Source organism: Propithecus coquereli, unplaced genomic scaffold (assembly GCF_000956105.1).
Source record: "Propithecus coquereli isolate 6110/MARCELLA unplaced genomic scaffold, Pcoq_1.0 Scaffold503, whole genome shotgun sequence".
NCBI lineage: Eukaryota > Metazoa > Chordata > Mammalia > Primates > Indriidae > Propithecus > Propithecus coquereli.
In genome coordinates, this window is record NW_012150875.1 from 1,138,887 (window position 1) to 1,164,588 (window position 25,702).

The following is a 25,702-nucleotide window of genomic DNA, read 5'->3' on the forward strand; positions in this document are numbered from 1 at the left end:
TCCACTGTAGGGATCCCCTCCCGTAGGCTGTGGAGCTCATTTGATTTTCCAGGGCCGAGAAAGAGTGGTGCTAATTCACTCCAGCTCTTTAGCCTTCGCGGAGCTCACAGCATGATCCAGCGGTGTCTGGCCGCCCCCTAGCACTGCTGCTCGTGCTGATCCAGTTGTTTCCTCACGTGAAATTCTAGCTGTATTAAACAATGTTGGTGGATAAGGAGAGATTCTGACTGATTTAACATTTTGATCAACAGAAGACTAATCTGCAATATCCTTTGCTTAACGCAAGATTTTCTCTTTTGTTCACCTTCAGCACCTAGAACAGAGCTCGGCATGTGCTAGGCACTCAATGAATATCTGCTGAAAGAATTACCTTTGTTAAAAACCTAGCTAAGAAACAGCCGTAAAGGGACATCTAGTGAGGATTCAGTGATAACTGAATAGCCTCACATGAGCAGGACTCACAGTGCAGGAAATCCTTACCTTTTCCGATGCTCTCAGCTCAGGTCTGCCTTCCAGCAGGAGTTCTCGGCGAGAGAGGGCTCAAGGAGGTCCGAGATGGGTTTGCAGACGTGCAAACTACTGCCTTGACTGTGGGGGCCCTTCTCAAGGAATATACCTATTTACCCAATTTAGACTGCACTGGGCATCTTTTTTTTTTTTTTTTGGAAACTTCTCTAATTACAGTCACTATAACAGATCTGCTAAAGGTGGTTTCATGATTAATGACTACCTGAGGTTACCACCCTCAAACTATTAAGCCCTTGAAAATGCCCTTAGCTGGATCATTAATACTCATGTATCAGACCCTCATTCCCCTGAATATTTGCAATATTGAGGACTAGTTTTCAGCTGCTCTGGGGCTGTGTCCATTCCATCGGTAACCCTGCAGAAGCTGGGAAGAGGCACGACCCCATGGGCAACCCATGCCCAGCTGCCCAAATACTCTAACCTGTGGCTAGCTCTCTTGCTTGCTCGTTGGAACCCACCAAGAACCCCCGCCCGTCTCTTCGCTCAAATCCTTTCAAACAAGGTCCCCTCCTGCCACCTGCCGGCCCACTAGGGTCTGCGCCACAGACTCGGCGCCACCGCGCAGCTCGCGGGGAGGCGGCCCCCACCTCGCTACTGCACATGCCCGGCAGAAGTCCGGGCGCGCAACTTCGCAGAACCTCACCGCCCCGGCTCTCCTCGCCTCAGTCTCCTCTTTCCTCTCCCAGGCGAGAGGACCAGCGGAGGCACCTCTCCCGAGTCTTAGACTGCAGAGTCTGAGACTTACCGAGAGGAGCCCCGGAGGAGATAGACTTTTTCTCCCCTTTCCCATTCCTTCTTTTTGCTCAGAGGCAAGCTGAGGCGCGGAGCTTTAGAAAGTTCTTAAGTGGTCAGGCAGGCAGGTGCTTCCCTTTTTCTCCTCGCGCCGAGGTGGGGCTGGGACCTCTGGACCCAGCTTCTTACCTCATAAGGTGCATCTTTTCCTGCTCCAGCAGCCAATGCGCATCGGAGCCGCTCTCTGCAGAGCCAGGGGGCAGGTCGGCTTCTCGGTGTGCGCCTAAGAGGATGGATCGGAGGTCCCGGGCTCAGCAGTGGCGCCGAGCTCGCCAAAATTACTACGACTTGTGCCCGCCCATAGGCCGCCGGACAGCCGCCGCGCTCCTCTGGCTCTCCTGCTCCATCGCGCTCCTCCGCGCCCTTGCCGCCTCCAACGCCCGCGCCCAGCAGCAGCGCCTGGCTGCCCAACAGCGCCGGAGCTTCCTTAACGCCCATCACCGCTCCGACGACCAGGTATTCCCCGAGACCCCTGAGTCCGAATCTGACTACGAGCACGACGAGGTAGACCTTGACCTGTCCCTCCCTGAGTGCGCAGAGTACGACGACTTCGAGTACGAGCTCGAGTCCAACAACGACTTCGAGAACGACTTTGACTCCGACTTCGACACCGAGCCTGATTCCGCTGCCGAGCCTGATTCCGCTCCCACCACTGAGCCCGAGACCGAGCCGGAAGACGACCGCGGCCCCGTGGTGCCCAAGCAGTCCACCTCCACCCAGTCTTTCACCCAGCGTCTGTACGCTCTGAGGTTGCGAAGCCCCGACGCCTCCCCAAGTCGTGCGCCGCCCAGCACTCAGGAGCCCCAGAGCCCCAGGGAGGGGGAGGAGCCCGAGCCAGAGCCCAAGGACAAGGATCCGAGGGCCCCCGAAGAGTCTGAGGAGCCCAAGAAGGAGAAGAAGCAGCAGCGCCGCTGCAAGCCGAAGAAGTCCACCCGCCGCGACCCGTCCCCGGAGTCCCCTTCCAAAAAGGGACCCATCCCCATCCGGCGTCACTAATGGGGGACTCCGTCCAGATTCTCCTTGTTTTCATGGATTCAGGTTAGTTGGCCACCTTTAAACTGGGGGGTCTGGGGACGGTGGAAGGAAGGGAGGAAGAAGGAAAGACAGGGTAAAGGAGCAAGGTGGGAAGAGAGCGGGCTCAGCTAGCCAGCCCGGGATCGGGGGGTCAGGGTGAGGTGGAGAGGCCTCCCCAAATCTCCCCAGGACGCCGCTGTCCCGGTGGCCAAAGGCTTGTCGGACGGCGGGGCGCTCCTTGCGCCCCGCTGGAGACAACCCGAGGTCTCTGGGCCGGTGCCTCGGACGCTCGAGCGAATCCGGACCCGAGCGAATCCGGACGGCGGGGCGCTCCTTGCGTCCCGCTGGAGACAACGCGAGGTCTCTGGGCTGGTGCCTCGGACGCTCGAGCGAATCCGGACCGCACTCCAGGTTTCTAGCTGCGCACCAAAACGGCACCGGTAAGTCACTTGTTTTAGGTGTTTCTTTTTTCTCCTAGAAAGACTAGTGTCAAACGAGTTGGCTTTGGCAGCCGCCCGAAATGTGGTTCGGAGGTGCGCGCACCAACTTTCACGATTTAAGAGCAGCTGCGCTGTTAGCGACACTGTTGCAATGTGCGGAAAGTAATCAGAATGGATTGGGCAAGAACTCCGGAGACTCTAGGCTCCGGAGGGAAGTCGCACGGGCGCGCAGCGTTTAAGCGGCTCACAGCCGGGAGCCCAGGTCCCGGCGCTGCCAATTTGGAGCCCTGGGATCTTGGCGCCAGTGCCTCCCGCTGCCCCGCGTCAGTCTTCGCCTCCACCGCCCGTCTCCGGGCGCTCCTGGGGCCAGAGACTGCTGCAGAGAGCGTGCGCACCTGTCCGCGCACCCCAGAGCCGACCTCTTGTAGCGCGCCGGTGGTTTCCCCGGAGTCCCCGGTACTTGGAGGGCACGCAAGGGAGGTATGTGAGTCTCAGGGGGTACCCCTACGGGCTACCAGGGCTGGCGGCGAAGGTTTGGTCACGTCGGGGCATTGCCAACCTTGTGGCGCAGCTGATCAGGCGGCGGGGCTGCATGCAGCTTGGCTGGAGAGGTCCTGGGCTGTTTGTGCGAGGCCCTGAGGCAGGAGGGAGAGGTTAAGAGGCCCTCGAGGTGCTCGCAAGCGTAAAGGTAAAGAGGAACAAGGAATGGGCCGGAGAAGGGGTTCGCGTTTATCATGAGGACACCGACACCGTACAGTGTGTCCTCAAAGAGCGCAGCACACGCCGAGCTGGGGAAAGGTGTTGGTTCGGGCGCCAGTCCTTGGGCAATCGGTCGAGAGGGGGCAGGGGCTGGCGGCGGCTTCAGTAGCCTCCGGGAGGGGAGGCAGCGTGCTCCGGCCATTTTCAGCCCGGGTGGAGCTAACTTTGGAATCTGTAACCTGGAGGGGAAACTGCCCTGGTGACCCAGCACAAAAACGCAGCAATCCAGTGGCCCTCAGCGCCAACCCTGGGGGAAAAAGCTAATAATTGAAATGTATTTACGAAATCTCACTCGACTTGGAAATTGATCTTTTTGTTTTCATTTTTTTTTTTTTTTTTTGGTGCGTGCTCGTCTCGTTTTGCGCCGGCTTGAGTTACTCTGCTGAGAATGATTTGGAGGAAAAGTAAAGCATTTTGATGGCTTGAACTGAAAGACTGTCGGGTTCTTAAACGCCTAAGAAAAGGATAGTGCTAGAAGGAAAATACTTTAATAAACAGTCTTCCTTCCGGGACCTAATCGTAGGAAAGCCATTGCAGCGCCCCAGAACTTAGTTATGCCGACGGTTGGATGCCTTCGTGGTCTTCAGTGGTAAATAGGGGGAAGGCACTTGGTTAGCAAGGGGTTTACCCTCGGCAGCACGTCGGAAGACTGGGGGCCAGGCGTGCCCTGCTCTTAGCTCGCAGTCGTGAAATTGCTAAGTGAAATGGAGCGCCCCTAAAACTGAAATTGCTACTGAATGCAAACAATGATGCTGTGTTCATTTTTGTGATATTAGGCATTGTTTTTCCTTTGGTAATGTCTTAGTAGCCTGAGTTTACCAAGCAAAAGAGGTCTCTAGGGAACAGGCTAGAGAAGCCAGAGGTTTTGTTGAATTTTTTTTTTTTGGCGTGCTTTACAGTGTGGAAGCTATGTTTACAAACTGGGTAGTCTGGGGGGCTGGTTTTCCTAAGTGGTTTTTCATGAAAGAAATTAGCATGTTGCCTTGTTACAGGATGAATAAACAAGTTTTTAAAAGTCTTAGGGTGCCTAGCCCACACCTCACACTGGTCTTGCTGTTTTTTAAATAGAAGGCAGACACAGGGAGGCTGGCTTTCTTAACTGTAAGCAATGCACCAGGCTCATATATTTAGGGGGAAGGGTCCCCAATCCAGGAACACACAAATAGTTTGCTGTCTGAGGACACTGTCTTCCACAAACTGCCTCCGAGTCAAAGTAGAGGATATATGCATTACAGCCCGATTGTGAAAACCTGTTACCCACAGGCACACACCCTCCCCCATTCAGTTCCCCTCCCCCAACTTCCCTCTTTCCGCCCCATTCCAGGGTGGAAAAGCCATGAGGGGTCCGTACAAAGCAACTGAGAGAAACCAAACACGCAGGAAAGCACCCATGACCCATCCAGAGGAGGGGATTTTGCTATATATACTCTTCAAAACTTCTTTCTGCCTGAGACACTAGTTTTCAGCTGCCTTCCTTTTTCACAGACATTTCTAGCAAGTTCTCCAAGCATTCCCAACTCACTAGTCTTCCAAACTAGCCCTTTGTCTAACCCTGCTAAGCTGGGGTTAGCATTTGAATGGGCTCACTTGTCCTTTTACATAGGTGGGGTCCGTTGAGTAAGGATATGCTCGCAAAAAAAGCAAACTTTAGAGTTAATCATGTTAGAGTTATAACATTTCAAATGCACAGACAGGAGGAGGAGAAGGAAGAAAATAAAGCTAGTTAAGCATGATGGTATACCCAATAGTTTAAGATTCTTCTTTTGCTACATTCATCATTGGCTTAATGGAAATTTGCTTTTTTGGGGGAGGGGGGGTCAAAGGTGCTCTTGTAAATGAATTTCTTGAATTGGAAAATTATGTAGCAATGTTCAAATATTGTGTGATGTCAATAACCTGACATACATAGGTTTACATCTAAAGTTTTGCAAACAAAACTTTTTAATCTATGTTTATCAGAATTCAAGAATTAGAAATTTTAAAGTTTAGAATTATTTTAAGATAATGTTTCTGTGATGCACTAGAAGCTTTTGTACCCTGGAATTGCTTACAGCCCTTTACTCTATAGCCTTCATTTTTAGCAGCTGCGATAAAAGTTTAATGAAGAAAGCTGAAACTTCAGTCTTGGTAAGAATGTTTTGGTTTTTTTTTTAAAATAATCTGCATGGATTTTACTTAATTTACCAGTATTATCACTGCTCTTCAAGAAGAGAGGAGCTATTGGAGGAAACTGAGCAGAAACAATGGTGTGGGGAAATCATTTCTCTTAGGAAGGCGACCTTTTAAAAACCAAATCACTAAAATCATATCGGACTTCCAGAGGCCAGTGATGTCATGCCAGCTCAGGTGCTCCCTTCTCTAAAAAACTGCCCAGCAAAGGGATGAGATTCTCAAATGACACCTTTAATCCCTATGTTCCAGAATTCCGGATGGAATTTCTTGTCCTGCTGTGGGGTTTTGACATTAATGACTCTATTTCCTAAATCTTGATGCCCCACACTGGGGCAGCGGGATCTAAGACAAAAGGCACCTAACAGCCCAGGCTACTTCTAGCTCTGGTCCTGCCAAGTAGCCTTAGATCAGACCTAGCACCTCACTGCCTCAGTTTCTTCTAAAGTGAAGTAGCTGAAAGAGATGTTCCTATCCCTTTCAGCTCCATATATATGCAGGTGGGTTAGTTTTAGAAGCCTGGAGTTGCTCAATTTGACTCTATCTGTGATTTTTAACATTAATGGAATCTAGAAAATTTCAAAAGTTGATCAAATAAAAAGCACCAGCTATGAAGAAATCTGGTTTGTGTTGGTCTAATGTTAATTTTGTCAAATCTGCTTTTCAATTGGTGGCAAAAATGGTTTAAAAAGAGGCAGGTTAGAAAACACAGAATTCCACCGTGTCCTGTCCCTAAACTGAGAAAAAATTGGCCATCCTGAAGAACAAGCAGCATTTAGTGTTTTTAATGTGGGGGTGCCCCCCAACCACCTTAGTGTCTAAAACAAGCCTTTCAGAGCAGAAACAGGCAGCAAGGTTACAAGTATTGCACCGGTACGTGGAGTTGAGATGCTAGCCATTTCAGGACACAGCACACTCACGGGAGCATTGGTTAAGTGATCACAAGTGTTGAATGTATTATTTGGTAACAGTTTTAAGTGTCCTGATTAAGCTAGACCTGGAAAAATGGCCTACAGGTTGCAGCTAGTTAGGATAAACCAGTTTTTCCAGCAATGTCTTTTCATTATCACTCCCTCACCCCCCAGATTCTTCATGTTTTTTCCCCTTAATTCTCTGCACCCCCCCACCCCATCACATTTTAATACCACAGACATATACTATATTATCTGTTTATGTACTGCAGGACCTTGTAATAGCTAAGATTTTTTTTTTTTTTGCACATACCCCAAAACCAATTTTGCCTCCATGACAAATGTATGGTATAAACAAATAAATGTTTCAAAAAAAAAAAAACTGGTTCTGTCAAATTAAGTGACTTAGCGTCCCATTTTTGTTTTATAATTTAACTTTTTTTCCCCCTCACACATAAAAAGGCTAATTTTTACTGGTGTTTGTTTTCTTTTTTTTAAATCTCATGGGTTTTTTCAAAAGCCCCCGATAGCTATGCTGGGCCAAGTGCTAGGGCCTAGTTAATTCACAGTGCAGAGAAGCCAGAGTGAACAGCCTAGTGACTTAGTTCCCCCATGGCCAAGAGTCTGCAGTGCAGGGCCACCGTCACCTGTTGATAGCACTCAGCCAGCAAAGGCAGGACACTGGAGAGGAGCTGGCACCGTGACACCCTCTGCATGCAAACTATTCCAGGGTAGAATTGGGGAGGCTGCCTTCCTAGCTTCAAGTGTGGGCACAGCCTGTGTATTTATTCTATGGGCTTATCTTAGGGTGAGTATGATTCAAATTAGCAGGGGGCCATGGCCATTGGAAAGGCCAGGGTGAACCTAGGCTTTATAGACAGAGGGTAGGTAGCAGCAGTAATGTGGGGACAGATTTGAGGAAGACAAAAGGAAAAGAAGGTTTTGAGGGATCATGGCAGGAAAAAAGGGGAGGTAAGAGGGCAGGTAAGAGAACCCCCGGGAATAAGCAGAAGAGAAGATTTAGAAATGGGGGGGATGTCACAAAGTCAGGAAATTTTAGGACTTTATAGAATAGTTTGAAGGCATAAAAAGAGACTTGGGGAGAAGAAACCTCAGTGGCAAGCTTCATATATCTGTTGGCCAAAGGGAGTAGGATAAGGGGCAGATGTCAGCTCAGCATTAGGAGGAGCATTTTTAACAGCTAAAGACAGCATTGGAGGACTAACTGATGAGGACCTCAACATTTGTCACCATTATCCCTGCTGTCCCCTGAGAATCTCTTACAGACCTGGCCCAGAAATTCCAATTTCACAGGTAGAGTGGAGTTTTCATACAAGTGCCTCAACTGCTTCACCCGAACAGAAAGATTTAACACCTAGGAGTCTTACTGTCTAGTTCAAATGCTAAGCCTTGGATTTCAGTTCAGGTCAAACTTGAGGGGTATGAAGAGCACAGGCCAAAGACTTGCAGCCAGCTGAAGACCACAAGTTTCTCCTCCCCGCCCCCCCCCCCAGGTGACATCTGGTTTCTGAGTGTCCTGGCTTATGTTGCTGTCTCAATTAGATTTCATTAGGAAAATTTGCCCTGGGTAATTGAGGTTGTATGAGGTGAAATATACCATTCCCCTTAAATTCAAGCAATGTTACCCAGAATCCCCCAGAATGGCTGGAATTTCCATGAATTACAGACATTTTAAAAAGAGCTTCCACTAAAGCCAAATTTACCTTCCGGGATCCCAACCCCCATCTGCCACTCACTTGTGCCCCTCTCTTAGTCACCTTCCTGTGGTGCTGTTCATCTTTTCTGGAATGGCCACTTCTACCCTGAAATTCTCTGCGGCATCATCAGCTAGTCTGGAGAAGGAATCCACAGCCCAGTTCAGGCAACCACAAAGAAAACGTCTGGACCCACACTGTATGAGCACATGTGGCCAGATAACAGTAGCGAGCCTGGCTGAAGCAGCATTTGTGGCCCTTCTGAGAAGAGGGATGCTGAGCCACAGCTAGTGAGCTGAGCGAAGGGGTCTGAATTCATAGTGAGAGCTTTTTAATCTGAGCAGATCAAGCATTTTCATAAAGACTGTTTCTACCACCTTTACTATGCCTTGCTTCTGCCTAGCCTAACCCAGTGCCTTGCCTTATCCATTTGAGGCATTTTTCCTTTCCTTGGCATTTGCCTGAAACAGCCTGGTCATGCAGACCCTTCTGCAGGCAGCAGTATGCTGCTGCTGCTGCCTCCACCGGCCAAGGCTGGCAGAGGAGATGCTGGAAGGGAAAAGAATGGCAGCAGCAAGTCTTAATTGAACAGTAATTAATTGAACAGTTTCAAAGTCCTGTTGCTACTCATTCTGCACTCAGAAAACATTTGTCACTAGGAGGCTGAGAAACTTAATAGTTGCCTAAATTCTCTTTTCTGTGTTCTATTCTGCTTTTGCCTTTTCCTTACAACTGGTGAAAAGATCCTCCTTTAAAAGAAACCCACTGACAATTAATGACATGAATGGGCTGCAGAGAAAGCTCTTCTGCAAACTGCCCTCCTCCCAAAGCCGCAGATCGAAAGGAAAATGACTGCCCAAAGGGATTGTTTGTCCTGGTTTCTGCTCCTTTCCCTGTTGCCCACCTCCCCTCCGTCTCAAGGGACTCTTCTACTTTGCTTTCTCTTTCTTGGCTACAAGGATGAACCCAGAAAGTTGACAGGCAGCTACCTAAAATTTGGATGTGCCAAATCTGGCAATGAGTAAGAATCCGAAAATACAAGTATAAACACAATTACTTGCTGATTGTGTGCCATGGAGGTGTCAATATAGCAGGAAGCCCAGGGTAGCACGTGTAGCCACCAAGGAAGCGGTCCATGTCCCTGCAGGTGGCAATATGGCTATAATGCCACTGTTCAGAGAGTCAATGGTAAAGAAATGTATTATTCTCATTTGGGGTTACTTGTTTACAAAAAGCTACTGATTTGCTACCTGTGGCACCTGGGCCATTGGGTCTGAATGGGCTGACTTTCCTCAGAAATGCAGAGGTTAATGGAAGCATAAGTAGCATTTCCCATTGCTTTCTTAATTCATCAAATATAGAAAATCTATTATTTTCACGTAGCCAAGAATATACAGTTTTCAAGAAACCATTGCCTGGGGTTCGACAGCCAATCCTGCCCTCCCCTACTTGACACATCATCTCACTACAGCCCTTCAAAGACTCTAGCACATTCCCCCTCAGGAGATGGTCAAGATCGTGGCACACAGCTTTTGTCTTTCATACCAACTCAGCCTTTTTTCAGGCACTAGCTTATCCCGACTACTTCTTCCTTAGCTGCATGAACCCATTAATAACCTTTCCTTCCTGGTTCCTGCTCATTCCTATCAAATGTTTACTTCTTCTGATAGAAATCCATCCAGAATTGGAACTCTACATTTAAGGTACTTTGCTATGATACAGTTATAATGGCAGATCCTAAAAACAATGCCCCTGGTAGGGTTAGGCCCCAGACTAGGTTGCCCACCAACACCCAGCCCCGGCCATCTTCTTCCAGGTCAAGGCCATGCTTCTGTCTTAGGCCAGCAAGGTCGCCAGCCCTCAGGGGTCTCGCCAGACAGTCCAGCCAATCAAGGTGGCCCCTAGTCAGCCCACATCACACCCAGCTCTTACCATTATCAGGTTCCTCAGGTCCCTGTGGCCAGGCCACCAGTTGCCTCACACATCTGGCCACACTTCTGGAGTCTCTGGAGTCCTAGTGCTGATGTGCCGTGGAGTTTCAGCTCTTAACCCCAGTCACCAAAAGGATTTAGGGTTTTCAGATTCTGGTAGCCAGTCCTACAGAGAAATAAGAGTAGAAAAAAAGAGAAACATCAAAGTTTAAATACTGGGATTTATTCTTCCTGCCCCTAATTTCCTTTTAAATTAAGATGATTTCTATCCATGTGTAAGGGTCCTTTCTCAGCTTAGAGCAATGATTTTCAACCAGGGCTGATTTTGCCCCCCAGAGGACATTTGGCAAAGTCTGGAGACATTTTTGGTTATTAAAACTAAGGGGATGCTACTGGCATCTAGTGGGTAGAGAATAGGGATGCTGCTCAATATCCTACAATGTGCAGGACAGTCACCACGACAAAGAATTAGCTGGCCCTAAATATCACCAGTGCAGAGGATAAACCGCCATCTGGGTTAGATATGCTGAGTGGTTCTGAAACCCCTTCCTCTGGAGTGCTTCCAGCCCTCCTTGCTCTTTCCTGGATTGTCTCACATTTTCCTCTTCAGTGCTCCAACTGTTCAAGATTCTATGACCAAATATATTTCTCCCCTAGAGAGTTAGTTATATCTAAGCCAGTGATCTCATATCCTAAATAAGGATGATTACCAATTTGAATTTATGGTCTTTATATTTTTCTAAACTTCTAGACCCTTCCTCCCAAATAATGAGCTGCAAAAATCTGTCCCAACTACCCAACCTTCCTTCAATTCTGCCATGTCTGAAACAAAATTGACTCTGCCAGGACGCCAGCCCTCTTCCTGGCTTCTCTGCCTCATGGCCAGTGTCCCATCATCCAGGTACCACACTTTGGCTCTAATGCCTTTTGTCTTTTTAGCACTGAAGTTGCTGGAGGATCCTGTGAGACTCCTCCTGAGTCCCTTCCTTTAGCCTTCCTGCCTCCTTCACCATTGTCTGGGTCTCTCCCTACAAGGTCTCCTTTGTGCATAACCCCTTTCCTTTGTTCTCTTCATCAGGACCATCCTCCACACTGCTTCTACCTTTCCTAAAACTAGGCTCAAATCCTCATTTGCAGGACAAAAAAACTTTCAACATCCTCTCGGTTTCCTACTAAAACAACCTCAAAAGTTCTTGTCCTGATACTCCATGGCATCCTCGGAGAGATTTTATCCAATTTCTCTTCCTTTCTCTTCCACGGCCCCCCAAAGGCCAGCCAAGGTGGCCTATTCTGTTTACCCAGCCACGCTCCATGTTTCCTACCATTGGATCCTTTGTTCGTGGTAGGCAAACTGTCTCCCATCCCCCTACCTTCTATTCATAGCCAAGGCGTCTATCCTTTCTTGAAGGCCCATTTGGAACGCCATTTTCTCTGTCAAGACTTCCAAAGTTCCCCTAACTGAAGGTCTCCTCTTTCATTTTTATCCTGCTCTACCCGTTACGACAGGGGATTGGTATTCATCCAACTTTTATCACCTTAATCCCTGGTAAAGAACCATAATACCAGAAAGAATGTTGAAAGGAGGCCTACAGGCCCATGAGAATGTCGAACAGAGATCCTGTACCCGTTCCTCGATGAATGATGCTTTGAGGGTGAGCTCGAGGCCTGGCAAGAGCACACCGTCCCTTTGGGGCACCCATCGCGGCCTCCCTGGAGCGCCAACCCCAGCGTCCACTGACCTTTCACTTCCGCAGGGCTCAGCATCCCTGGGGCCTCAACCCCTTATCCATCCTTGGCGCTCCTCGCAGTAAGCCCTCTCCTCAGGGTCCTGGCCCTCTACCTCCAGGCCCTGAAAATCTTCTTTCTCCTCGCCTCGCCCCGGCGGCGGCGACCCCCCCTCTGTTGGGTAGGTTAGCCCACCGCCATCAGCGAGCCCGAGGGTTGGCCCTGGGAGCCCCCGATTTCACCCAGCCTTTGCGACCTACACCGTCAGGAAGAGTGACCCCAGGGTGCTATCGGTCCTCGTGGCCTAGTCGCCATACACGCGCCCCCCAAGGCCTTAAAATCACCCCAGCAGCATAACCTCTTTGGGCGTTCCAACGCGGCGCCCCCTATTGGACCTCCCACCCATATCCGGTTTCCGGTCCAACGCCCCCTGCTCATTCGCCAGGCAGTCTTGATTGGCGTGACCCCAGCCCAATGGCTGACCTAGCGCAGGGGTCGGAGGGGAGTGAGTTGAATGTTGGGACCCAGGTGGCCCACCCGGTGGATGCCCAGGTGGTTGAGCCTTTTCGCGTCGGGGTAGTTACCCAAAGTTTGAACCAAAGTTCAGTGTTGGTACCTGGAAGTGTGTAGACTCGTAGAGCTGAAGCAATACGCCTTTGCAGGGCTCCTAACGTTACCCAGGGTCCGGCTTAGTTAGCTTTTCTCCGCGGCGCGCAGCCAGGTGGGTGGTGGATGCAGGGGTCGATGATGCGCTGTGCCTTGTGGTACCCTGGTTCTAGGAGAAACGCATTACATTAGACCTAACGGGATCGGACCGTGCCGTGGGTTCGCCCGCCTGCGGCGCGTATACAGTGGTACGCGCCGACCGCAAGCGCCTTGCCGCAGCCCACCCTGTGTAACCCTTATCCCGCCTTCCCTCCCTCGGGGTTATGCAGTCCAGGCGACTGCCTGCCCCCTGCCCTGCTGAGCTGCACCTAAATGTGGCTTGCCAGTCACTGTCACCCGCTGGCGAGACTGAGCCGATGCGCACCTACCGGGTTTTACGTGACCCCTGAGCGGCAATTTTTCCCCTGGGGGCAATCCCTCTGCAGACCCCTGACCCAGAGCAGGGCGCATGCATGCAACGAGCTCGCTGGGAAGTCCGGGCATTTACCCGCCACCTGCTTTGAGCTCATCGTGGCGCGGCAACCGCAGCGCAGCCGGGCGGGCGACCGTACATAGGTTTGTGGCCGGGCTTAGTGCCGCCTCAGCGGGCTCTAGAAGTGGAAAAGTAAAGCAGCTGCCCTAGAATATTCATAGCAAGAGGAGAGGGTCTGCACTGGGGCTAGAGGAACTGACTGACCGACCCTACGGCCAGCACCGGAAGCCGGGAGTCGCTCACCTCGGCTGCCGTTCGCGGCACGGTGTTTGACTACGGGTTTAGTGCGCACTGGGTTGTCCAGTCTCCGAGACCACCCCATACCGGCCATAAACCCAAACCAAAATCCCCTTTAACCTTTCCCCAGAACAGTAGGACCTGTGGAACTCTTAGGCCTGCACTCCATGGGGCCCCCCCGTGCGCCCCGCGACTCTCCTTCGGTGCCGCCGCGGCTACTGCCTGGGGGGCTTTGCTTGACTCTCCGCGGTACACACCTCAGACCCTCTCACTCCCCTGCGTAACCATCCATATAAACGGGGAGAACCCTGCCTGCGCCACCCTAAGCCACTGCGGAGACCCCTAGAGTGTGATGGGGATGGGGGACACTGAAGTGCTTTACCGGAGCCAACTGGAGCTAACCTTGGCAAGCGGCAAACGAAAGCTGCAGAAGCCGCGGGGAAAGTACCCCAAGGCGTTTTAAAAAAACAAATTATGTGCTAGCACTCGGCAACCCCTCACCCTTGCCTCTTCTCCGCTTCTCCGGTGGGCTCACGACCACCTGTCGCATCCCCGCGCGCATCTGCGCCCCCTTTCCAGTCGCCTAAAGCCTTGCGCTCCGGACTTGGGACTTGATACCAGCGGCTGCCTAGGGGCTGGGGGCTACAACTCAGGGGTTCGGGGTATCCTGGGGTGACGAAACCCTCCTGCAGTCCCCCTCCCCGCGAGGAGAGTCTGTTGGGTTGGGGAGGGAGGGTTTCAACTCGAGCGTCCCGAGGCCCACGTCTTGCGTCACGTGTCCCACAACGCAGGAGATCTTTCTGGTCAGGGGAGAAGCTAGGAGAAAGACTCCAAATCAGTCAGGGAGAGGAGTGGAAGGAGCCAGTACGTCCCTGCGAGGCCCGCGCTCATCAGCCCCCTTACCCAAAGTCCGGGACTGCCGGCGGCTCCTGGAGCCAGAGCCGGCTCGGCACTGGGGCCGGCGTCCTCTGGTGGCAGAGAGAAAGCGCTACTGGCGATTTTCGGACCGAATCGGCGCGCTCCTCAGATCCAAGCAGGCGGGGCTGGCCTGGAACAGAGAGAAAGAGAGAGTGTGAGAGAGAGGAGGGGACAAGGGCAGACCAAGGTGGGGGCCGGGGGCGGCCCGAGAGGATAAAAAGTGGCCAGGAAGGAGCCTAGACTCCACAGCAACAATTGAGTTGCTTCCGCCATGGTCTAGGGTTCCAGGCCCTGAACCCACCCCAACCTCACAGGGGTTGGAAAGTGAGGCTGGAGAACTTTCCAGCTGGAACTTTGATTTTTTTAAAATAATTTTTTCACCCTAGTTTGGTTGGGTGCTCCGTCTTACGGAGCCCCAAATTTATTTTAAGAGTCCGCCACCGTGTTATGGGCATGCGCAACTGCCTCGACGGCAATAATATGTCAGGACAACGCGATAGCCCCCCTGAAATTGGGGAACAGCCTGAGCAACCACCCTTGGAGGCCCCAGGGGCAGCTGCCCCCAGTGCTGGGCCTAGCCCAGCCGAAGAGATGGAGACCAAACCGCTTCACAGCGAGCCCATCACCATCGAGAATGAAGGCGAGGCCTGTGGACCTCCAGAAGTCTCCAGGCCCAACTTGCAGGGCCTCAACCCGACCTTCGAGGAAGCAAGAGCCTGGGGAAGCTACAGCCCACCTCCTGAGGAAGCCATGCCCTTCGAGGTCGAGCAGCCCATCTTGGGAGGCTTCTGGCCTACCCAGGAGCAGCTTGGATACCCCAGTGAGGCCCATGCAGGCCTGGGGGCCTTTGGCCCAGCGTTCATGGAGCCCAGAGCCTTCGGTGGTGCCAGCCCAAGCTTGGGAGTCTACAGCCCTCCACCAGAAGAAGCCATGCCCTTTGAGTTTGACCAGCCTGCCCAGGGAAGCTGCAGTCAACCTCTCTCGCAGGTCCCAGACCTCGCTCCAGGCGGCCCAGGTGCAGGGGTCCCCGGAGCTCCTCCCCAGGAGCCCCGAGCCCTCAGACCTGCAAATGCTGGCGTCAGAGGGGGCTACAGCCCTCCCCCTGAGGAAGCTATGCCATTTGAGCTTGATGGAGAAGCCTTTGGAGACGACAGCCCACCCCCAGGGCTACCCCGACTTGTCCCGCAAGTCGACGGCGGCGGTCATTTCACGGCAGTCGCGGTCCCGAGTGCGGTCCACCTCGCTCCCGCCACGAACGCGCCTCCCCTCTGGGTCCCAGGCGCCATCGGCAGCCCATCCCGAGAAGCTGTCAAATCTCCTCCTAACTTCGCAGGAAACAGCCCCCCGATGGAGATCTCCGGACCCCAGCTCAAGATTGGTAGCGCCCCCATTGGGGTCGACGACGCTCCCGTCAACATGGACAGCCCCCCAATCGCGCTTGATGGCCCGCCCATCGAAGTCTCCGGAGCCCCAGATAAGAGAGAGCGAGCAGAGGGACCCCCAGTTGAGGGAGAAGCAGCCGAGATGGAAGGAGGCTCAGCCGCCGCTGCCGAAGAGGGAGGAAAAGTCCCCTCTCCCGGCGACGGATCCCCTACCGCCCAGGGAGCTGCTGACGCCCCGGCCGCTCCAGACGCCGGGGCAGCCGCTGGAGCCCCAGCCGATCCTGGCGCCGGGGCGGCCCCTGGAGCTCCAGCGGATCCTGACGCCGGGGCGGCCCCTGGAGCTCCAGCGGATCCTGACGCCGGGGCGGCCCCTGGAGCTCCAGCGGATCCTGACGCCGGGGCAGCCCCTGCAGCCCCAGCCCCTGCCGCTCCAGCCGCTCCTGACGCCGGGACAGCCCCTGGAGCCCAAGCGGATCCTGACGCCGGGGCAGCCCCTGGAGCCCAAGCGGATTCTGACGCCGGGGCAGCCTCTGGAGCCCAAGCGGATCCTGACGCCGGGGCAGCCGCTGCCGCCCCAGCCACTTCTGACGCCGGGGCAGCCGCTGGAGCCCCAGCCGATCCCGACACCGGGGCAGCCGCTGGAGCCCCAGCCGATCCCGACACCGGGGCAGCCGCTGCCGCCCCAGCCACTTCTGACGCCGGGGCAGCCGCTGGAGCCCCAGCCGATCCTGCCGCCCGGGCAGCCCCTGCCGTTCCTGCAGCCTGGGCAGCTCCGGCCACCGGGGCAGCTCCAGCCGGTCCTGCAGCACGGCCAGCGTCAGCAGCCCGAGCAGCTCGGGCAGCCCCTGCCTCCGGGGCCAGACCCAAGCTCCATCACCTCAGACCCCCCAGCCCGGAGATTCAGGCTGCCGACCCGCCTACTCCGCGGCCTGCTCGAGCGACTGCCTGGCGGGGCAAGCCTGAGAGCGGCTGTGTCCAGTACTTCGAGGAGGGCTTGGTCAGCAGCGACGAAGACTCCAGCGGAGACGAGTCCGACGATGGGACCTTCGGATGCCTGCGCTGGTTTCGGCGCCGGAGAAACCGCAGCCGCCCAAAAAAAGCCCGACGCAACTTTTTCTACAACTTCCTCTCTCAAGCCTTCGGGGGATGCTTCGGTCGATCTGAGAGTCCCCAGCCCAAAGGCTCGCGCTCTTCCAAGGTCAAGAAGGTTCCCGTGGCGGAGAAGCGCAAACAGATGCGCAAAGAAGCCCAGGAGATGCGTGCCCAGAAACGCGCACAGAAGAAACGCAGCAAGCTCATCGACAAGCAACTCAAGCAGGAGAAGATGGACTACGTGTGTACACATCGTCTGCTGCTTCTAGGTAATGCGGCGGACTCTGCCTGCGGGCAGCAGGGCCGCCGGGGACCCGGGAGAGGTTGGCAGGGCTGCCGGGTGGGACTGGGGCTCGGCAGCGGGAGGAGCGGGTCTGGTTAAAGGCGGGAAGACCCTGCTAGAAAGTTCCACGGAGGGACCCTAACTTTACCCTGGGAGCGGGAGGGGAGGTTCGGTGGGTTTGGATGGCCGAAGTATGTGCCCTCCAGGGAGAAAAGTGATGCCGAGCGACACTGGGGGTCGTTACCGGCTGGGAAGGCGAACGCCGGGGACCGTAAGCTGGACAGGCAGGGTCCTCAGGTGAGCCAGGAACTGCCAGGAAGGGGCCCCGGGGCTCCCCTGGCAAGGCTGGTTGGGGCCGTGGTGGGCCGGGGTCATTGGGAAAGGCGCGCCCCCGCCTCGCCTGGCACGGCTGCTTGGACTCAGACAGCTTGTTGTTGGTGTGTGTTGGTGTCCGTATTCTGTGTCCGCCTGTGCATGATACGCTCAAGTGTCCCCAGTTCCCATCCTGGCACCCCCAAATTACCCGCCGACTGTGTACTTGTACTTGGGAACGGGCTGTCTTGTGGTTTGCGCCATGGCGCGGGCAAAAAACTTTCGGTGTTCACGCACTCCGTGGTACCTGTGCGCGGGTGCTGTGCGGCCAGCGGCGAGCGGCGAGCGGCGAGCGGCGCAGGGAAGGTGGCGGAGCATCCTGGGTAATGTGCTGGGCCCCTGGCCAGGGGAGGTAGTGGGGGCCGCTTCCCGCCGGCCTCCATAACCTTTTTCCTGTATGTCTTTCTCTCTTTTTCCCTTTGCGCTAAGCGTTTCCTCACTTCTCATTCGTTCGCCAAACCCTCTGCCTTTACGGTTGAAAAACCAGACACACAGGTATCTGGGGCATCGGGGCTGCACACGAGTTCGGTATTCTGCACACACTCAGTTTACCTGGTGGGGGGATGGAAGGGGGATGGGGGAACACTTAACCTGCTCTGGGCAACTCTGGATCCAAAACCGTGTGGGGCTGGTTCCCAGGGGGTGGGCGTGGCTGTGTTTAAAAAACATGAAATATTTGTTTTCTAGCGAGGAGCCCGAGGTAAGCCAATCATTTGCACTTTTACAAAGAGCACAATAGGAGGGGCTTGGTTTAAAAAGAGTGGGAGTTATGTGTTGGGAGTGGAATGTTGTGTTGTGTTTGAAATGCAATTAAAATAAAAAATTTCAAAAAATGCTCTGAGTGTATTCTAAGTGTGGGGACAAAGTATGGTAAAACTGAATATGATTTGTGAAACATGTAAATGTTTGCATGTGAATTTTTTCAAGCAGCTTTAGCTGGGGGCAAAGAGGCTCAAAGGTAAGGTTTTCTGTAAATTGGCTTTGAATACCAAAAATAAATAAATAAATAAAAGTCTTTTGATTAAAGTTAAAATAATGCTATTCTCAGCAGAAGGGTACCTTGGCAGCCTTCCACCGTCCCCCCCCCAGGACTCCCTTTCTCACCCCACAGCAAGACCCTCTCTCTTAACTCCAAGTCTTACCTGGCCCTCCCCAGTTCGCCTCTTCTCCTCCAGCCCCCAAGACTTCTTATGTCAGATCTGAAGCATTAACTCTTATTGCCACACTTAATCAAAGCAGCAATTAGCAATGGTCTGAACATTTGGCTTAAATGGAAATTTTAAAAGTGAATCTCCACAATCTTAATTTTTAAATTTTATTCTCTGAGACCTTTCAAGGGATTTCAAGATCACAATTTCTAAGGCTGTGCTACATTTGTTCGTTAAATATTTTATTATGTGTGATGGTTTTTATTAATGGCATTATTGATATAGCTGTATGCTATTGTGATGTGTCTCCCATGAATCACAGTTTTAGATGTGATGGTCATTTTATGTGTGCCCACCCAGGGACATAATGACATTATCATTTACCCAAAAACATACAAAAGGGAGGTAGTTTTAAATTTCAAATGTCCCAACTGCACTAAAACCATAAAACCTTAAATGACAATGTACTGCCTTCCCTGTAGACAACTGATTTTGCCAAAACAGACCCATTTCAATATTGTAAGCATAGCTCTGGGAAGTAAACCTACAAATTGGGGGTAGGGGGACACAGCTTGGTGCAGACAGGAGACCCATGTGACAGTGCACAGCTGATTCCTAATGGTCAAATTGGTAGCGTCCTGTACGTGCTGGTGCCTCAGATGCCTCATTTGTGAAATGAAGATTTCCTAGCAGATCTCCACTAAGATATCCTTTAGTTCCATGACTTGAGTCTTCTGTTTTTCCCAGGGGTTGCAGGTGGGGGAGCATGGTCCACTTAAATCAGGACTGGAGGCTTAGACCATAGATTATGCAACCACCAATCCTGCAGCAAATTGTCCATGTGTGGGGCCAGGTCTTAAGAATATTAGAAGTTTCCCTGGACTTACCTTGTTTGTCCCCAGGGGGGAACATTAACCTTGACAAAAGGAAATTTGCTGGAGTCACCTTGCCATTGTCCCTGGGTGTTAGTGGTCAAGCATGTTTAGATGCAGCATAGTCCAGAAAACAGACTGGTAAACTTTGGGTTGTGTTTAGCATGAGCCTGAACTCCCACAGCCAGTGTTACCTGCCAGCTGAAACCATAGCAGTAGCTACAGTTTTCCACCAGGCTTCATTTTGCTGAGGTGACAAGAGAGGCACAACATCTGGGTCTTAGTTACTTATTTGGAAGGGGGAGAGGAGGAAAGATGAGGACTTACCCACATGTAGGATAAGACTTTTTACTAACTTTCTAGTCCCAACATAGAAAACAAAACATCCATGCATTCTTGCCACTGAAATGCAGATCAAATGGCTGTCCTTTGGTGTGGTTCCTAATTTGTGACATGTAGATTCATCTGTTGCTTTAAAAATGTATGTTTATGAGTGTATCTTCTTTGCTTTTATTGCCCAGAGAGCTTAACCACATTACGGGAATCTTAGAAAAAGAAAGAAAAAACATGATGAAAATTCTAGAATATCTAAAGAGTTGAAGCTCAGCATTATCCAATAATAGACTATTTCCGTGGTTCTATTGCCTTTTTAAATAATTTTGATGGCTTAAACTTTTTTTTTTTTTGGAAACTTCATTTAGGTGTGATTAACTCCTTGTTTAAGAATTAAAGGGAGCTACTAGATCAGAAGTTTTTAATACCTGCTGCATTTATTAAAATTACGTAGGCTTATGTGATATATATTAATGGCCATTCTATGATACTTTATTTATAGAGTGAATCACAGTTAATTGTATGATAATTTATTTATGCCTCCAAGTGCAACAGTGATGCATTGCATCCTCTCTTGCAGAAGCACTTTTTTTCTTTTTTCTTTCTTTTTGTTTTTTTTCTTTTCTTTTTTTTTTCATACAGCCGTTTGTCTGTATTCAGAATGCCTCCACTGGGCTGTTTGGTACAGTGGGGAGGCACAGCTTCTCAGGCCACAAAATTGTAGAGTTAAGATAGACTTTTATTATTTTCCCTTCTCTGCCTCCCAAGAGTAGTCATGCTTCTCAAAGGCCAAAATTCTGTCCTGCTTTTTAAAATCCAACTTCCCATAGATTTCTCCCTCAAAAAACCTTTTTCCATGTAGGTGGATTAATTTTTTAAATTTTTCCACATTATCTACCATGGAAAACTGGTTTTAAGCAAAGAAAATTAGGAGTCATCCCCTCTGTATATACCCTTCTGACATGACAAGGAACATCCCACTGCTCTCAGCATCTTTAGTAACCAGTAATATTAACGATAACACATTCTAATTGTATTATACCTTTTTTAAAAGCCTTTCATTTAGTCATGTTTATCCTTTGAAACAGCTCTGGGCAATAAAAATGCAATAGGACCTCATTTCATAGGCAAATAAAGCAAAACTCGGAGATTAAATATCAGGGACTTTTGCTCAAAGACTGCAAGGTAAGTGAAGGATCAAATTCAGATAAGGTAATGCTTAGGAAAAATGTGCTAATAAGCTGTAAAGCATTACATAAATGTAAAGCATGATTCTTGTAAGTTGTACTATATGCTCTTAAAATCCCTTGTCAAATGACAGGTGTCTAATAGTCTGCTGCTTTCAGAATTATAGCCAAACCCTGACGGATCCCTGGTTATAAATGTCCATTGAGTGTACATGAAACGTGAGCTCCCCTGTTTCTGAGATACCTGTCACTGCTATGGTGATATTTAATTTCCACATTTGCTCTAACTCATTTGCCAGCATAGCAACACTGCAGTTTTAGTTTGTTTGTTGGCCTTTTCTTTTTTCTTTTAAATGTAGGTTTTCTTTAAAGTCTTTTAAAAAATCCTCCATTAGATTTCTTTAGCAGGGTCTAAAACTTTTCTCTTTAGTTAGCTTTCCACTAAAAAATAATAATAATAATTGTAAGAATAAAATGCACTTTTATGCATAGTTCTATTACATTTATAGAATTAGACGGTTTAGAATATCCTAGTCTGGATCTAATGATCTTATTAAAATAACTCTGCTCAATATTCTTCACAGCAATTTTTTTTAAAAATGTTCTTTACTTTTAGTCCAGGGCTAATTCTTACTTAGCAAGAGTATATGATCTTAGACATCACCTTTGACTTTTTATACAGGAAGGGTTGGTATTAAGAAAAAATAAATTTCTCTTTAGAGAAGGTAACCTTGAAATTTGAAATTCCCAATGTCAGCCATGCTCCTCTTTTTGAGAGTCAATTTTCCCTCCAAATAAAACTTACTCCCACTTCCAGCAAAATTATGGCTCTTCAAATGCCTCTAAATAAAGTACCTTTCAGGAGACACATAAATAGTGAATAAAAAATGGTTTTGACATGTCTAGGTTTTCTCTTACCTACGGTAAACGTGGAATCGTGCCAAACCCACTTTGCCCCTCCCAGGGTTCCTAATGAAATGCAAAATTCACATGTCATTTGCCCATTTTAAAATCAAATTTCTCAGGAAGCGTAGCAATTTTTCAGATAGGACAGGACCGGCTGATGTGACAAGGTCAATCTATCAATTAAACAGCCAGCCAGGGGAGCTGGAAGCATTGGTCAGGCTGATTGGCCATCTCTGCCTCTGGTGGTCCCCTAACTCCCAGTAACAGAGACTAGAGACTCTGGCCCTAACACCCACCTTGACAGATTTCATTGAATTGGACTGAATGGAACCTTTGTTCCCAGTACATTCCTGTTCTGGCCTGCGGTCACCCTGAGCACAAGATCATTCTCTCTTTAGGAAGTAAGAGAAAAATGGGCCTGAGCCTCTCTTTCTGGGGCCTTTATGCAATTTAGAAAAACTGTCGGGAAGCCACAGATACAAATTGGCCACGGGGGTGGGCCACGGAGCCCTTGAACAAGGGAGGGGAGGAGTATTTCCAGAAGGAGACACCATTTTTTCCTAATTCCCCCCTCAAAAAGGTCAAGATACTAGAAGTGAAGTTACATTTGAGAAATCCAGAGAAGCATTTTACAGGGTAGTGCCCTCAACCTGGTACCTGGCACATAAAAATGTCTCAAAAATGTTAACTATTATTTTTAGACATTTACTTTTTCTCCTGGACTTTTTTTTCCTCCCTGCTCCAAGTGAAGTTTTTGGTTTATTTTGGGTTTTTTTTTTCTGTATTTCCCATGAGACTGTTAACTTAGAAGTTCTAAAAGTGCTGGGCATCCCATTCTGTCTTTCTGTCTCTACGTTTCAGAGCACACTCTTTGCACACATTTTGTAAATAAAGGTCAACCCGAGCAGCAGACCAGTGATGCCTTGCCAAATTCATGATTGTGTGAGGTCACTCTCAGGAGAGTGATGTGGCAGAGAGATGATGAAGAAAACATTTTTTACTTGTCCTGAAAAAGTGTCACCTATTACCCCTGCCTATCCATCCCTCCCCTTGCTTTCTCTTTTGATTAGCACCTATCCATAAATCAATTCCATCTGTGGCTGAGCCCAAGGACCTGAGCTGGGATTATTCTGTGGTTATTATACCTGCAAAAAAAAAATGTCTTTAGTTTCCTTCCCTACAGCCAGGTGGTTAAAGCAGTCCAGACAGTGGGAATTGAAGATGAAGAGACCTCCAAGAAAGAGGTAAGGAACAACACACAAAAAAACAATGTTTGACTTTTAATTATCGTTGATCATCACAAGCGCTACTGAGACATCGGATGCTTTGGTCTCTGACAAGTAGCACATAGGAGGCACCTGCCTTTCAGGTTAGATTATTGGAGCAGTTTTACACATGCAACACCTGGGAGCTGTAATAAGGGAAGAATGTTAGGCAACTGATCTGTTACAGAGCCATGGGAACGCGGGGAGTGTGCCTCTGCCGTACTTACTTAGAGGTAAAATCCCAAATTGCGCTGCACGGTAATTTGCTAAACCTCAGGAGAATTCATGAGTATTTTGACTCGTGGAGTTCTGCCCACAGAACTTGAACATTGGATCTTACTAAATGTTTTTTAATGATTCAATTTGGGGCGAGGAGAGAGGTATAAAGGTGGTATAAATTGTTATCTGATCTCGAATTTATTATGAGTCAGTCAATGTTTCCGACATTGTCACACACATTTTGTGTGTGGGACAGAGTAAGTACTTTAAACTTCCTTTAATGAGTTGATAATGAGAAAGGAAAACCTCTTGTACCTACTTTCTAAGGAGTGTCACAGTCAAGCTTTCACGGGCTCCGCGTCACCACTGAGTGTTAATTCTTACCAGGAAATGGGGACTTAGGCAGCGAGAGCCTCTCTCTTTTGATTTATAGAGCTCTTGCCCCTCTTCCTGAGTCAGAAGACCACACTACCTCTCTCCTCTTCCCTATGTGAACAGTTTTGCCTTTCATCAAACTGATTGCTAAAGTGTGAATTACTATGAAGCTCTTTTTCACAGGGAACCTGCATTCAGGTAAGTTTGAAGCTGTGGGATTTTTTCAGGAAAAAAGTAGAATGCTTATGACAATACACAAAAACTAAGGCCAGTCATCGAGAGATGGCCGATGGGATGTTGGCAGGGCTCTTCCAAAGGAAATAGGAACAAGTGTCCTGCATCTTAGCTGGTATCCATCCAAACTCCCCAGGGCCTCAGGGACACACATGTCTGTGCCTCAGTTTCTATACTTGGAAAAGTAGCTGGTTGATCCAGTTGCAAAAAATGAATATAAAAGACCTGTCAAGAATAGATGATATTACTTAGGAAATATACAAGTCCTTACATTCCAGGGATCACTTGAACCCATCCTGGGTTTTTTTCTTTTTTTTTTTAATCTATAGTTATATGTGGTAACACCTAAGTGTCCAAAGGATTTAAGCAGAAGCCCTGTGGGCTTCTCTTTTTAAAAAAGATTTGTAATCAGCCCCCTTGATTTTTTTGGCTTGTGTGGGCATTTGAAATCTTGGAAAGTGTCCATCTTAATTCCTTATAGCTGTTCTCTCTATAGGTCTGCTAGGCCTACAGGATGCTTAATTATCTTAGTAATAAAATCATAGATGTCATTCAGAGGTCTTTCTGCCTACTACCTCCCAAAATGTGATGTTTTTAAATGACTGGCTCTAGAAGGGCCCAGAGATGGTGAAGGTGAGTTGATATTTCAGGTGACCACTAGATGGTGAGACAGTATAAGGCATAAGAAAGATGTCATATTCATGGTGAAAGTGACAGGGGCTGAGAAGAGCCGGGAACGGTGAGGAAGGATCCTACTTCACGTTCACCACTCCCCCCACCCACCCTAGGACAAAGCTCGGATTCAAATAGGCCCCAGAGCTTTAGTCAGACACAGTCTTTTACTTCTAAGCTGTAACTTACCCAGTTATGTATATGCCAGGATTTTAGGAACATTTTGGGGGGCTCAGTCTGACAAAGGGACCCTCGAAATGGCTCCATTGACATTTTGTCCTCGAGGTGGAGGGGCTGTCCTGTGCCCTGTAGGATGTTTAGCAGGCATCCCTGACCTCTAGATAGCAGTAAAACACACACACACACACACACACACACACACACACACACAAACACACACAATGTGACAACCAAAACTGTCTCTAGTCATTGCCAAATGTCACCCCTGGTTGAGCACTACTGCCCTAACATTATCAATATCAAATTCTGGGGAAGTTAAAGATCATACATATCATAACTCGCATACCTTAAAAAAATTATCTTCAGAGAAAAGGTAGTCCCCTTTGGTCACTAGTAGCCAGTCAGAAATGTTCATACTTATTTTAATGACCTGCATTCTTGGGTAGAAGTCATTTCTAGAAATCTCAGAGAATAAATCGACCTAGATGACACTTTAGAATAGAAAAGAGAATTATTTCAAGGAAATAAACAATGAATTGGTCTAAGACTCTAATGAACCAAGTCAGTCTCATAGCTATGCTACATCAGTGTTTAGGTAGATTGTAACTCCAAAATGATCACATCTACCACTTAGGGATTCTTTAGGTTGCCTTTGTGTGTAGCAGGCTGGGAATTGTCCATCTGTCTGGTACACACTAACTTAATTTACGCCGCATTGTAGAGAAGGATGCCAAGACAATAAGGACCCACACTCAGCTGCTGACGATACGTCATCTCTGGGGCAGCGGGGACCCCACCTGACATGTGTTCTGCAAAACATTAAGGGAGGCTTTAATTGGAATGTGTGCACGCCAGCGGCAAGTGTGTGGGCCCTGTTTGCTGGGTCTTCTTAGTCTCAGGCCCAC

At 49.6% G+C, this 25,702-nt stretch overlaps 2 protein-coding genes across 2 annotated transcripts in view; both read left to right on the plus strand.

Annotated features, from left to right (window-relative positions):
• Nucleotides 1-1,144: 1,144 nt before the first annotated feature.
• LOC105820083 (neuroendocrine secretory protein 55-like) lies at nucleotides 1,145-2,338 on the plus strand. The gene has a single exon (XM_012656493.1). The coding sequence runs from the start codon at nucleotides 1,552-1,554 to the stop codon at nucleotides 2,314-2,316; it is 765 nt and encodes a 254-aa protein (XP_012511947.1). The 5' UTR covers nucleotides 1,145-1,551; the 3' UTR covers nucleotides 2,317-2,338.
• A 12,386-nt stretch (nucleotides 2,339-14,724) lies between these two features.
• The window catches only part of GNAS (GNAS complex locus), a 51,587-nt gene continuing 40,609 nt past the window's right edge, over nucleotides 14,725-25,702 (plus strand). Inside the window, exons 1-2 of the mRNA XM_012656494.1 lie at nucleotides 14,725-16,031; nucleotides 16,200-17,020. Of these exons, the coding sequence (XP_012511948.1) occupies nucleotides 14,725-16,031; nucleotides 16,200-17,020 (2,128 nt within the window). The remainder of the gene's footprint in view (nucleotides 16,032-16,199; nucleotides 17,021-25,702) is intronic.

Coding starts and splice junctions, on each gene's coding strand:
- LOC105820083 (XM_012656493.1), top strand. CDS start 1,552: ATGGATCGGAGGTCCCGGGCTCAGCAGTGGCGCCGAGCTCGCCAAAAT.